The 13,803-nt window shown below is 46.7% G+C and overlaps 1 protein-coding gene across 1 annotated transcript in view; it reads right to left on the bottom strand.

Annotated features, from left to right (window-relative positions):
- spred3 (sprouty related EVH1 domain containing 3) overlaps nucleotides 1-13,803 on the bottom strand; it is an 88,142-nt gene that overhangs the window by 20,334 nt on the left and 54,005 nt on the right. Inside the window, exon 3 of the mRNA XM_063060022.1 lies at nucleotides 11,144-11,312. Coding sequence (XP_062916092.1) covers nucleotides 11,144-11,312 — 169 coding nt within the window. The remainder of the gene's footprint in view (nucleotides 1-11,143; nucleotides 11,313-13,803) is intronic.

Raw genomic sequence — 13,803 nt, 5'->3', positions numbered from 1 at the left:
ACTCATTGAGTCTACTCCACCATTCCACCAGGTCTGATTTATTATCCCTCTCAACCCCATTCTCCTGCCTTCTTCCCGTAATCTTTGACTCCCTGATTAATCGAGAGCCTATCAACCTCAGCCTTAAATGCACCCAAAGACCTGGCCTGCACAGCTGCTTGTGGTAATGAATTCCATAGACTCACAACTGTCTGGCTAAAGAAATTTTTCCTCATCTCTGTGCTAAATGGGCATCCCTCTACCCTGAGGCTGTGTCCTCTGGTCCTGGCCTCCCCCACTAAAGGAAACATCTTCTCCACACCCACCCCATCTAGGCCATTCAATATTTAACAGGTTTCACTGAGATCCCCTGCACCACCCTCCTCATTCTTCTAAACTCCAGCGAGTACAGACCCAAAGCCATCAGATGTTCCTCATACATTAACCATTTCATTCCTGTGAACCTCCTCTGGACTCTCTCCAATGCCAGCACATCTTTTCTTAGATAAGTGGCCCAAAACTGCTCACAATACTCCAAGTGTGGTCTGACCAATGCCTTATAAGGCCTCAGCGTTATGTCCTTGCTTTTGCATTCCAGTTCTCCTGAAATGAATGCTAGCTTTCCATCTGCCTTCCTTAACTCATTCTGCATGTTAACCTTTAGTGAATCTTGCACGAGGACTCCCAAGTCGCTTTGAACCTCTGATTTTTGAACTTACTCCCCATTTAGAAAACAGTCTATGCCTATGTTCCTTCTGCCAAAGTGCTTGACAATGATCTTCCCCACACCATATTCCATCTGCCCCTTCTTCACCCATTCGCCCAATCTGACTAAATCATTCCATAGACACCTTGCTTTCTCAACACTGTTTGCCCTCCCCACCTATCTTCATATCATTCACAAACTTGACTACAAGGCCATCAATTCCTTAATCCAAATCGTTGACACATAATGTGAAAAGAAGTGGTCCCAGCATTGACCCCTGACGCACACTTCCAATCACCGGCAGCAAACTGCAGGGGGGCCCCTTTATTCCCACTCTTTGCCTCCTGCCAGTCAGCCAATCTTCTGTCCATGATACTTTCCACGTAATACCATGGGCTCTTATCTTGTTAAGCAGTTTCATGTGTGGTACCTTGTCAAAGGCCTTCTGAAAATCCAAATACCAACACCCACTGACTCGTCTTTGTCTATCCTGCATATTATTTCCTCAAAGAATTCAAGTAGCTTTGTCAGGCAAAATTTCCCCTTAAGGAAACCATGCTAACCTTGGCTTACTTCATCAAGTGCCTGCAAGTACCCTGAAACCCCATCCTTAAAAATGGATTCTAAAATCTTTTCAACCACTGAAGTCAGGCTAACTGGCCTATAATTTCATTTCTTTCGCCTCCCTCACTTCTTAATGAGTAGAGTGACATTTGCAATTTTCCAGTCCTCTGGAACCATTCCAGAATCTAGTGATTCTTGAAAGATTATTACTAATGCCTCCACAATCTCTCCAGCTACCTCTTTCAGAACCGTGGGGTGTAGTCTAGCTGGTCCAGGTGACCTATCTACATTCAGAGTTTTCAGCTTCCCGAGCACCTTCTCCTCAGTTATGGCAAAGACACCCACTTCTGCCTCCCGACAGTTTCACACCTCCGGCGTACTGCTAGTGTCTTCCACAGTGAAGACCGATGCAAACTACTTATTCAGCTTGTCTGCCATTTGTTTATTTCCTCTTACCACCTTTCCTGCATAGCTTTTCTGCATACGCTGTAAATCTAGTCAGCTCCATCTTGGGTACTAGCCTACAAAGTACCCAGGACATCTCAGGGAGCGGTGTCTCAGAAAGGCAGCCTCCATTATTAAGGACCTCCAGCACCCAGGGCATGCCCTTTTCTCACTGTTACCATTGGGTAGGAGGTACAGAAGCCTGAAGGCACACACTCAGCAATTCAGGAACAGCTTCTTCCCCTCTGCCATCTGATTCCTAAATGGACATTGAATCTTTGGACACTACCTCACTTTTTTTAAAAATATACAGTATTTCTGTTTTTGCGGTTTTTAAAATCTATTCAATATAGGTAATTGATTTACTTGTTTATTTATTATTATTATTTTTATTTTTTTTTTCTCTGCTAGATTATATATTGCATTGAACTGCTACTGCTAAGTTAGCAAATTTCACATCACATGCCGGTGATAATAAACCTGATTCTGATTCTTTCCAGCAGTCCAATATTACTAGAGTCTCTCTTCCACCCATTAGAGATATTTATGCAGAGCACTGTGAATGCAGGGCCCTTAGCATGGTCAATGACCCCTCCAATTGCCCAATGATCTCTTTGATCCCCTACCATCAGGCAGGAGGTATCATAGCATTAGGATGAGAAACAGCTTCTTCCCCAAGTCTGTAGGACTACTGAACTCCCTGACAACACCCAGGTCTCTTCACGAACGAAGCGCCAGTAGCGTGATTTAGCGGCCAGTAGTTTGGAAATCGATCAAATAACCTTGCGCTCTGCTGGATCCGGACAGGACCGAGAACATGAGCTACCTCGAGGAAAAGGCCAGAGACGGGGTGTGGGGCCGTGAACGACTCCATTCACATTTGTACCTGGTGCGGCATTCGCTCTTCACGGAAGGACTGAGACTGTGTAACCGCTCTCCTCGAAAGCTGACGGAAGGATGTTATCGATATTCTGAGATTCATGTGACTATTGGATTGTATTTTCTACTGGTCTCCTTCAGTCTCCGGTGTTTTTCTTTCTTGTTGCCGATTGGCAGGTGGGCGATCTGTTACTTTTTACGTGAGGGAGGATTTGGGGTCTGATGTTCTTGTTGGTGGTTTTCTGTGTGGGGGGGTGTTGGGGGTTTTGACGCTATTGTCGCTTTTTTTTCTGCGAGGAGGTGGTCGGGGATTTGATGTTATCGTCACTGTTTTTTTTTTGCGAGCGAAGGAGTTGGGGATTTGGTTTTTTTGGAGGTGCGGGCAATCCAATAGTTTTTTGTGTAAGGGAGGGGAGGGGTTTTGGGGGTTTGCAAGATATGGTTCTTTTTCTTTCTTGTGTTGGGGGGGTAAGTGATGGCTTTTGTTTTCAACAACACCTGTGTTTTTTCTGTACTTCATGACTATCTGGAGAAGACGAATATCAGAGTTGTATTGTACATGCATACTTTGACAATAAAATGAACCTTTGTTTCCTTTTTAACTTGCATTGTATATGCACCTTATCATTTACTTGTGATATTACTTTATGTGTTATATGTCTGAGTTGTATGTATTGTGTTGTGCACCTTGGTCCGGAGGAACATTATTTCATTTGGGGGTATACACGTTAACGGCTGAATAATAATAACCTTGAACTGGACCTTGAACTTGAGTTTATATTTATGCACCAACTGAAATATTAACTCTGCTTCTCTCTCTACAGATACTGAATGACCTGTTGGGTTTTTCCAGATTTCTTTGATTTAGCAATGGACATCTGGGAAGGAGCTACAGGCTGGAAAATGATAAAGAACTTTGAAAGGTTTATAATATGCTTGAAATCCTGAGTTTTTGGCTCCCTGTCTAAGAAAGGATGTGCTGGCATTGGGCAGGGTCCAGAGGAGGTTCACAAGAACGATCCCAGGAATGAAAGGGTTAATGTATGAGTTGCGTTTGATGGCACTGGCTCTGTACTCGCAGGAGTTTAAAAGAATGAAAGTTCAAAGTTCAAGTTACTATCAAAGTACATTTATGTAACCATACACAACCCTGAGGTTCATTTTGTTGTGGGCATACTCAATAAATCCAAGAAAAACAATAGAATCAATGAAAGACCACATCCAACAGGGCAGGCAAACAATCAGTATGTAAAAGACAACAAACTATGCAAATATAAAAGAAAATAACAATAATAATAATAAAATAAGCAATACATCAGAATCAGATATCACCGGCAGGTGTCGTGAAATTTGTTAACGCCAAATTTGTTTAATCTCTGGTGATATTAAACCTGATTCTGATACCCATTGAGAGCAGAAAATGAAGAGTCCTTGAAAGTGCGTCCGTAGGTTGTGGGAACAGTTCAGGGACGAGGGACCTCACTGAAACCTATCGAATATTGAAACGCCTAGATGGAGTGGATGTGGGGAATCTGAGGAAAGGCAGTGGATGTTCCCAGGCATCTAGGACCAGAGGACACAACCTCAGGACCCATTAGAATGGAGATGAGGAGGAATTTCTTGGGCCAGAGGGTGGTAAATCGATGGAATTCATTGCCATAGATGGAGGCCAAGTCATGGGTATGTTTAAAGGGGAAGTTGATAGGATCTTGATTGATAAGAGTGTCAAAGATTATGGGGAGAAGACTAATGGGTTTGGGAGGGATTACAGATCAGCCATGATTGAATAGTGGAGCAGACTCGATTCTACTCCTACATTATCAAAGAACCTCACCAGCCAGGCCGTGCTCTTTTCTCGCTGGTGCCATCAGGTGGAAGGTACAAGAGCCTCAGGTCTCGCACCACCCAGTTCAAGAACAGTTACGACCCCTCAACCATCAGGCTCCTGCATAGAAGTGAATAACTACACTCACTTGTCCATCTACTGAGATGTTCCCAAAACCAATGATCTCACTTTAAGGACTCATTATCTTGTTGTTTCATGTTCTCGCTATTTATATTTGCATTTGAACAGTTTGTTGTCTTCTGTACTCCGGTTGATCTTTCACTGATCCTGTTATAGTTACTATTCTAGAGATTTGCTAAGTATGTCCACAGGAAAATGAATCTCAGGGTTGTATATGGTGACATGTATGTACTTTGATAAAATTTACTTTGAACTTTACTTTGAATCATGTGGTCTGCTCCAGTTTATTATTTCTTATACTTGGCTGACTGCCCTGAATTATGGAGGACCGGCGTTGTGCCTCAGGCCAGTGTTGGGGACCCTACCCCACAGACACAGGGGAAATTTGCTTCATTGCTGAGGCAGTGAGACATCCGCAGGCAGCTGATGGATCTTCTGCCCCTGCCTTCCCCACTTCTCCCTCTAGCCGTGTGCTGTCAGGCTTTCTAATGGCATCTTGGTCATGCGGTAATGAGGGGAGCAAGATCAGGTCCATCTCGATCACCCTTCTCTTTCTGATGGGACTGATTGTACTGATGCTGTCACAGTGAGAGTGATGTCAGAACGCAGAATAGTTCAACACAGGAAGAGTCCCTTTGACCCACAATGACTGTGGCAAATTCATTCAATCAGTAACGAAATGCTAATGAAACAAAGCCTCTCTGCCTACACAGGTCAACATTCCACCAACCTTCACACTCACATGCCTATCTAAGAGCTTCTTCAATGCCTCCACCGCCACTCCGGCAGTGCAATCCAGACCCCCACTCAGTGTCCGTGTAAAAAAAAACTTAACCATACCTCTCTTTTAAACTTACCTTTCTCAACCTAAAGCGTAATACCCCTCTCTCCCTCGTTAGTGAGAGAGAGAGAGAGAGAGAGAGAGCGCGCGCACACATGGGCGCCTGTGGGATGAACAGTTTGTTTTTGATGGACTCTAGACCATCAAAGTCTCTTTTTGGGGACTTTGCTGTTGCTGGCATGGTGGGTGGTGGTGGTGGGGCGGGGGGGCTGATGCTTTTGCTGAGGTGGGGTAGATGCTTTGCTGCTGCTTGTGCTGGGAGGGGGGGGAGGGAAGCTTTGAGGTTCTAGCATTTTTCTTTCATTCGTTCTTTGGGTTTTTTCCCTTCTGTTTTGTGGATGTCTGTGAAGAGTAAGAATTTCAGGTTGTATATTGTATATATTCTCTGATATTAAATGGAACCATTGGACCATTGAATTACTTGCCCTGTAGTATTCAGTATTTTGATCCAAGATACCAGCTGTTTACTCTGTCTAACTCTCTCAATCACATCTATTAGATCTCTCTCCAGCCTCCACTACTCTGCAGAAAACATCCCAGGTTTGTCTGACTTCTGCTGATAGCATAGGTCCTCTCATCCAGGCAGCATCCTGGCGAACCTCTTCTGCACCCTCTCCAAAGCCTCCACATCCTTCCTGTAGTGGGGTACACTACACTCTAAGTGTGGTCTATCCAATGTTGAATACAACTGCACGTGACTTCCTGACCCCTGCTCCGAATGACGAAGGCGAAGTTTCAAAGTTAACTTATTATCAAAGTAAGTCTACATTATGCAACCTTGAGGTTTGTTTGCCTACAGGCAGCCGGGAAACAAGAAACCCGAAAGAACCCAATTTAAAAAAGAGACCAGCACCCAAAGGGGGGGGGGAAGAAAGATGGAGGGAGGGAGAGAGAGCAAGGGGGGAGGGGGGAGGGGAGGAGAGGGAGAGGGGGAGAGGGGAGGGGAGGGGGAGAGGGGAGGGGAGGGGGAGAGGGGAGAGGAGGGAGGAGGGAGGGGAGAGGAGGAGAGAGGAGAGAGGAGAGAGGAGAGAGGAGAGAGGAGAGAGGAGAGAGGAGAGAGGAGAGAGGAGAGAGGAGAGAGGAGAGAGGAGAGAGGAGAGAGGAGAGAGGAGAGAGGAGAGAGGAGAGAGGAGAGAGGAGAGAGGAGAGAGGAGAGAGGAGAGAGGAGAGAGGAGAGAGGAGAGAGGAGAGAGGAGAGAGGAGAGAGGAGAGAGAGAGACACAAATCGTGCAAACAATAAAAGCAAGCAATAGGATTCTGAATGAAATTGAGTCCATAGACATGAAGCCAAGAGCAGCTGGAACAAACTCATAGCCTTGGTTTCAGCTCATCACACAGCGGGGCAAATCAGCGCAAAGCTCACAGACACGAAGCCGGCAGCAGCCTCACAGCCTCAGCGCCGCGGAGAGAGGGGTAACTGTCACGGAAGAGCGAGCAGAATCAGTCCGGCCCTCTCCTCCGGTCCCGGCACCCCTGTCTTATCAGTCTATCTGGGCCGGCATTTAAACTGTCCAACACCAGGCCGCCCTCCGCGCTCTGGGCCTGGGCCCCGCCGCCCAGCCCCTGGCTGTACGCAACCTTCCCAAATCAGCTTGGTGCGTAGATTGATCCAACCTTGCTCCCGGTATAGGTGGATGGGCTCTGAAACGATTCCGCTCCATTTCCGATAAGAATACCATCCATCCTCTTTACCACCCTGTCAACCTACGTTGGCACTTTAGTGGATCGATGGACTTGGACCCAAAGATCCCAATGAACATCCACACTATTAAGGGTCTTACCATTAGCAGTGTACGGTCCCTTTTTATTTGATCTCCCAACGTGCAATACGACATATTTGGCCAGATTTAACCCCATCTGCCATTCCTCCACTCATATCTCCAACTAGTCTATATCTTGCAGTATCCATTGGCAATCTTCTACACGGTCCACAATGTCACCTGTTGTTGTATCATCTGCAAACTTACTTATTCACCCATCTGCATCTTCATCCTTAATACCGGGAGTGGTAATGGGGACAAGCTCCCACTATCCATTAAACACTCTCAATGACGTGCACTTCACGTAGCCTCTGACAACCAAGTCCAGCTCCAGGCCTTCACGTGTGGCGTAGCTATTAAGCCCGGCAGAATCAGTTCTACAGACAGGAAAAGGGGCAAAGTCGGGTTACTGGCACCTTCAAACCAGTCACTTCGGGCAGATGGGTCTCGTCAGCCGTGGTTGACAGCTCAGCTAGGAGAAGGAAAACTCTGATCTCAAACCTCCGCTGTCCTGTGGCCATACCCACTCATGGGAAAGGATTTGGGAGTGAACCCCGAGGGAAAAATCCAGAGCTGGAGTCCCTAAGGCTGTCCCACATTGAGTTCAATGCTGACTGGCAACTCCTGCGATGCTGTTGGTACCAAATGTATCGGTTTCTGCCGTTCCTTTGGGTTCATCAGATGCATGGAGAGAGGGAGCTTGCTACATGGGCAACAGCTTGCTCTCCATATCGTACTGCCCTGGCTTGTGTATCTAGGTAGCTTGGACAAAACATCCATGGGTGACCCTGACCAACGGAGGCCTCACATTTTCATCCCGATCACCTGCTAGGCATCTCACAAGCAACAGAGGTCTCAGTATGGATCCCTGCAACAGATCACCAGTCACGGACCTCGGGCCAAAATAAGTCCCAGCGACCACTTCCTTCTGTCTTCTGTCAATTCTAGATCCAAATGGGCACGTCACCGTGCATCCCTTGCATCTTAATCTTCTGGATGAGCTTCTTATGAGGGACTCTGTCCAATGTCTTACTAACATCCACAGCTCTACCTTCATCAATCATCGTCATAACCTCCTTGAAAAACTCCATCAAGTCAATGAGACACAACTTGCCCTCCAGAAAGCCATGCTGACTGTCCCCAATTAGGCCATGGTTTTCCAACTGCTCACAAACTCTATCCAGAGGACACGCACTGAAGGCGAGGTGGGGGTAGGTTCGGGGGGGGGGTGTGCGAGGGGTAAGTTTTTTACTCAGAGAGTGGTGGATGCTTGGTATGGTGGTGGAGACAAATACATTAGAGGCCTTTAAGAGATGTTCAGACGAATGTGAGGAAGATGGAGGGACATAGAGATTGTGTAGGTAGGAGGGATTAGTTTTTGATTTACTTTATAGTTGGTTCGGTACAATATGATGGGCTGAAGGGCCTTTTCCTGTGCTGTACTGTCTAATGTTCTAACAATCCACTCCAATGGCTTCCTTACTACTGACATGAGATTCACTGGCCTATCGTTTCCATTCAGTATTTCCCTCCTCGAATAACGGAACAGCATTACCTACCTACCATTCCTCTGACATCTGGCCGGTAGCTATAGGGGGACAGAAAAATCAACACAAACAACATGACGATCTTGTCTGAGGCCCCAGCAATCTCACCCTTTGCCATTTTCAATAATCGGTGGTACATCCCATCAGGCTTCAGGGGCTTATTCAAAGTGTTGTTTGAGAGACCCGGTGCTACCTCCTTCTTTACCACAAAACACCCTCGCACAGCATCATGCTCCTCTCTGATCTCACCATGCTCCACTCCTTCTCCTTGGGAAATACTGATGCAAGTTTCTCAGTTGGGACCTGGTCCACATCCTCCATTTCCAAGCACATATTCTTTTTGTTTTATCCTTGAGTGGTGGTACCTGCTCCCTAGTGATCCCCTTGCTCTTCATATACGTACTGAATGCCCCAGGGTACTCTTTAATCCTACTTGCCAAGGAATTTTCTAAATCCCCTCGAGAGTTCTTTCCTAGCTTCTCTGTCATCCTCAAGGGCTCCATTTGATTTTAGCTTCCTGAACCTTACACATGACCTTCGGCCCATCTAATCCATGCCAAAACCATTTCAACTGCCTACTTCCACCCCGACCTTAGCCCTCTGTACCCCTACTATCCATCTACCTATCCAAACTTCTCTTAAACATTGAAATCGACTTCACGTGCACCACTTGCACTGGCAGCTCATCCCCTAATGTTGTTTCCCTCATGTTCCCCTTAAACACTTCACCTTTTACCTTTAGCCTCTGGTTATATTCCCACCCAACCTCAGTGGAAAAAGCCTGCTTGCATTTACCCTACCTAAACCCCTCATAATTGATGTAGTCATAAAGAAGGCAAGACAGCGGCTATACTTTATTAGGAGTTTGAAGCGACTTGGCATGTCAACAAATACACTCAAAAACTTCTATAGTTGTACCATGGAGAGCATTCTGACAGGCTGCATCACTGTCTGGTATGGAGGGGCTACTGTACAGGACTGAAAGAAGCTCCAGGAAGGTTGTAAATTTAGTCAGCTCCACCTTGGGCATTGGCCTACAAAGTACCCAGGACATCTTCAGGGAGCGGTGTCTCAGGAAGGCAGCATCCATTATTAAGGACCTCCAGCACCCAGGGCATGCCCTTTTCTCACTGTTACCATCAGGTAGGAGATACAGAAGCCTGAAGGCACACACTCAGCAATTCAGGAACAGCTTCTTCCCCTCTGCCATCTGAATCCTAAATGGACATTGAAGCTTTGGGCACCACCTCATGTCTTAAAAATATACAGTATTTCTGTTTTTGCACATTTTTTAATAATCTCTTCAATATACGTAATTGATTTACTTGTTTATTTATTATTATGTTTTATTTTATTTATTTACTTTGTTTTCTCGCCCTCTCTAGATTATATATTGCATTGAACTGCTGCTGCTAAGTTAACAAATTTCACGTCACAGGCCGGTGATAATAAACCCAATTCTGATTTTGTACAGCTCTATCAAATCTCCTCTCAATCTTATGTTCTAAGGAATAAAGTTCTAACCTATTCAATCTTTTGTCATAACTCAGGCCCTCAGTAACTTTTTCCTCTCTTTTGCACTATATATTTAACTTAAATTTCTTCTATACTTTTAAATGAAATTTATAGTTTTTACTATTATATTTTGCAATGCAGTTCTGCGGCAAAAGAAAAAACAATCACCACACGTGCCATATGGTAAAGGTCTCCCAAACATCGAGCACATCTACATGAAACACTGTCGCAGGAAAGCAGCATCTGTCATCAGAGATCTCCACCACCCAGGCCGTGCTCTCTTCTCGCTGCTGCCATCAGGTAGAAGGTACAAGAGCCTCAGGACTCGCACCACCCGGTTCAAGAACAGTTACTCCCCCTCAACCAACAAGCTCTTGAACAAAAGAGGATAACTACACCCATCTATCGAGATGACCTCCCCCTCCCCCTCCCACTTTCAAATCTCCTACTAGCTCTTCTTTCAGTTTGTCCAGAAGAAGGGTCTCAGCCTGAAACGTCGACTGTACCTCTTCCTAGAGATGCTGCCTGGCCTGCTGTGTTCACCAGCAACTTTTATGTGTATCTCACTTTAAGGATTCTATCTTGCTCTCGTTATTTATTGTTGTTTATTTATATCTGCCTTTGCACAGTCTGTTGTCCTCTGTTGCTCTCTCAATAATCTTGTTTACAGTTACTATTTTATAGGTTTGCCAAGTATGCCCACAGAAAAAGAATCTCGGGGTTTGTATGTGGTGACATGGTAATAAATTTTACTCTGAAATTTTTACTTTCTTGAACTTTGATTCTGATATTCTTGGATGGACTATTTTTTGCTGTTCATCAGATTAACCTGTGGGGCACCGAATTGCCGGAAGGCAGCGTCTACTCCTAAGGTCGTGGGGACATACAGCAGGGGACAGGCCCCTTGGCCCCCTGCGTACACACCCAGTGCCCAGTACCTACCTTCGGCCAGTTCCTCGATGGCGCTCTGAACGCTCCTCTCAAAGCTGACTGCGTCGGCGGGGCTCTGGAACGTGAGGCCGAATTTGTCCTCGTCCACTTTCCAGTGGTGGAAGATGGGGTTCACCTTGTTGTACACAAGGTCCCTCTTAAGGCAGCACTCCAAGATCACCTGCACGGGAAGGAAACAGCGAGGAGAGGGGACCCGTCTCAGTCAGTCCTCTCAAGCTTCAGGAGAGCTGAAGCTGTGCCCGGGAATTGGGCGGGTGGGTGGGGGTGGTGGGTGGTGGGGTGGTGGAGGGAGGGGAGGGAATTCCAAATCTATCCTCGCCAAAATACGCACGCTGTTGGAGAAGCGTTCTGCTGTTGGGTTAACTTCTGGTCAATCTCATTCTCCGCCTCAAGAAATGGAGGAAGATGGAAAAGTGTGAGTGCAGGGAAGAGCTGGAGTTGGGGGGGACTGGACAAGGGTGTTGGAATTGTTTACTCAGGACACTTTTCTGTTCTTCTCCCCATCCTCCACACCTCCCCCATCACCTCCTTCTGGTGCCCGCCCCCACCCTTCCCTTTCTCCCATGGTTCACTCTCCTTCTTCAGCCCTTTTCCACCAATCACCTCCCAGCTTCTTCATTCCGCCCCCCCCCCCAACTGGTTCCACCTATCACTTGCCGGCTTGTACTCCTCCCCTTCTCCCCGCCTCCTTATTCCGGCTTCTTCCCGCCCTTCCTTTCCAGTCCCGGTGAACTTTGACTGTTCATTCCTTCCCATAGATGCTGCCCAACCTGCCAAGTTCCTCCAGAATTTTTGCATGCATTTCTCCGGATTTCCAGCACCCGCAGAGTCTCTTGTGTTTGTGATTTTCATCTCCCTATTACGCTGATCAAACAGCTGATTTGCCTCTTAACCACCACTGCTTTATCATTTCCTGTCAGACTCACCTAATGTACAGACACTCCTGTGCCTAGTGTCACTTTATGGACATACAATCAATATATGTATATAAGCTATCTTATGTAGTTATATTTATTGTGTTCTTTATCTCATTGTGTTTTTTTTTGTGCCGCATTTGATCCGGAGTAACAGTTATTTAATTCTCCTTTACACTTGTGTACTGGAAATGACATCAAACAATCTTGTGTCACGGTACGCACCGGACCACGCCGGCCTCCGGGGCCTGGACGCTCCGAATCTCCGGAGTGCAGGTAGCTGGTGCAATCTCTTTAAAGATTCCGGCCCGCTCCGCTAATTGGCGGCCAGGTTTTGGTGCCAAGCTTTGGATTTTTAAAGAGCAGCTGGACCCGGGTTCGGGGGCTCAGTCGTCAGCTCAACTTTGGTTCAGTTTGCGATCGCGTTTCGGATCTCTGTCTCGTTTGGGTTCTCGTCTAGTCTCATCAGGTTCTCATCTAGAGTCTAGTCAAGAACGCTGTTCTCGTCTCAGTCTCGAAATTGTGTCTCGATCTAGTCTCGGGTAGAAGCATAGAACATAGAAACATGGAAAACCTACAGCACACCACAGGGCCTTCAGCCCACAAAGCTGTGCCAAACACACACCTACTTTAGAAATTACCTCGGATTACCCATAGCCCTCTATTTTTCTAAGCTCCATGTACCTATCCAGGAGTCTCTTAAAAGACCTTATTGTATCTGCCACCACCACTGTCGTCGGCAGCCCATTCCACGCACTCGCCACTCTCTGCTTAAAAAAACTTACCTCTGACATCTCCTCTGTACCTACTTCAGAGCACCTTCGAAATATGCCCTCTTGTGCTAGCTATTTCAGCCCTGGGAAAAGGCCTCTGACTATCCACATGATCAATGCCTCTCATCATCTTATACACTTCTCTCAAGGTCACCTCTCATTCTCCGTCGCCCACGGAGAAAAGGCCGAGTTCACTCAACCTATTCTCATAAGGCATGCTCCCCAATCCAGGCAACATCCTTGTAAATCTCCTCTGCACCCTTTCTATAGTTTCCACGTCCTTGGGTCCTCACCATCCTTGCCTAGGCCGCTGGTCACACCTCGAGTCGTGAATTTCAGCTGGCACTTGTCCAACGGAGGGCTGTCAAACCCGGCTGTGAAACTCGGGACCCACGGGGAGAGCATGGCATGGGGTCGGACGAAGGACGGATGAGGGAGAGACAATGGGGGACAGAGCGGTAACGGGATGGTGGAATAATATGGGTTCAGAGAGAAGGGAGAATGGTGACCTGGTAGGTGACGGGGATGAAGAGGGGCAATAAAGTCACTGCGTCACAGAGGACAGAAACAGGCCGCTTGGCCCAACTCATCCATGCTGACCCAAGGGGCCTTACTAGCTTAGTCTCATCTGCCTGTGTTTGGCCTTTATCCCTCTTAACGTTTCCCCTCCACGAACATGTCCCAATGCCTTTGAAATTTAGTAACTGTTCCCATCTCTCCTACTTTCTCTGTCAGCTTCTTCTATATACCCACACACACTCTAAATGAAATAGTTGCATCTCTTAGATGCTGAGCTACATCCTAAGATGCACTGGGACACATCACCAGCGATATAACCTGGGGTCATTGGGTGTTTCGGGTCTTTCAACATCAGGCACTCTCTCCCAGGTGACCCAGCCAGGGTTGATCAGGCCCCAGCTTGTGTCCCAGCTACATTGGTCCACAGGTCACAGCTCTTGATCAA

This window comes from Mobula hypostoma, chromosome 10, assembly GCF_963921235.1.
Source record: "Mobula hypostoma chromosome 10, sMobHyp1.1, whole genome shotgun sequence".
Lineage (NCBI taxonomy): Eukaryota > Metazoa > Chordata > Chondrichthyes > Myliobatiformes > Myliobatidae > Mobula > Mobula hypostoma.
Note: the sequence above shows the minus strand (reverse complement) of the source record. Positions and strands in the feature narration are given on the sequence as shown.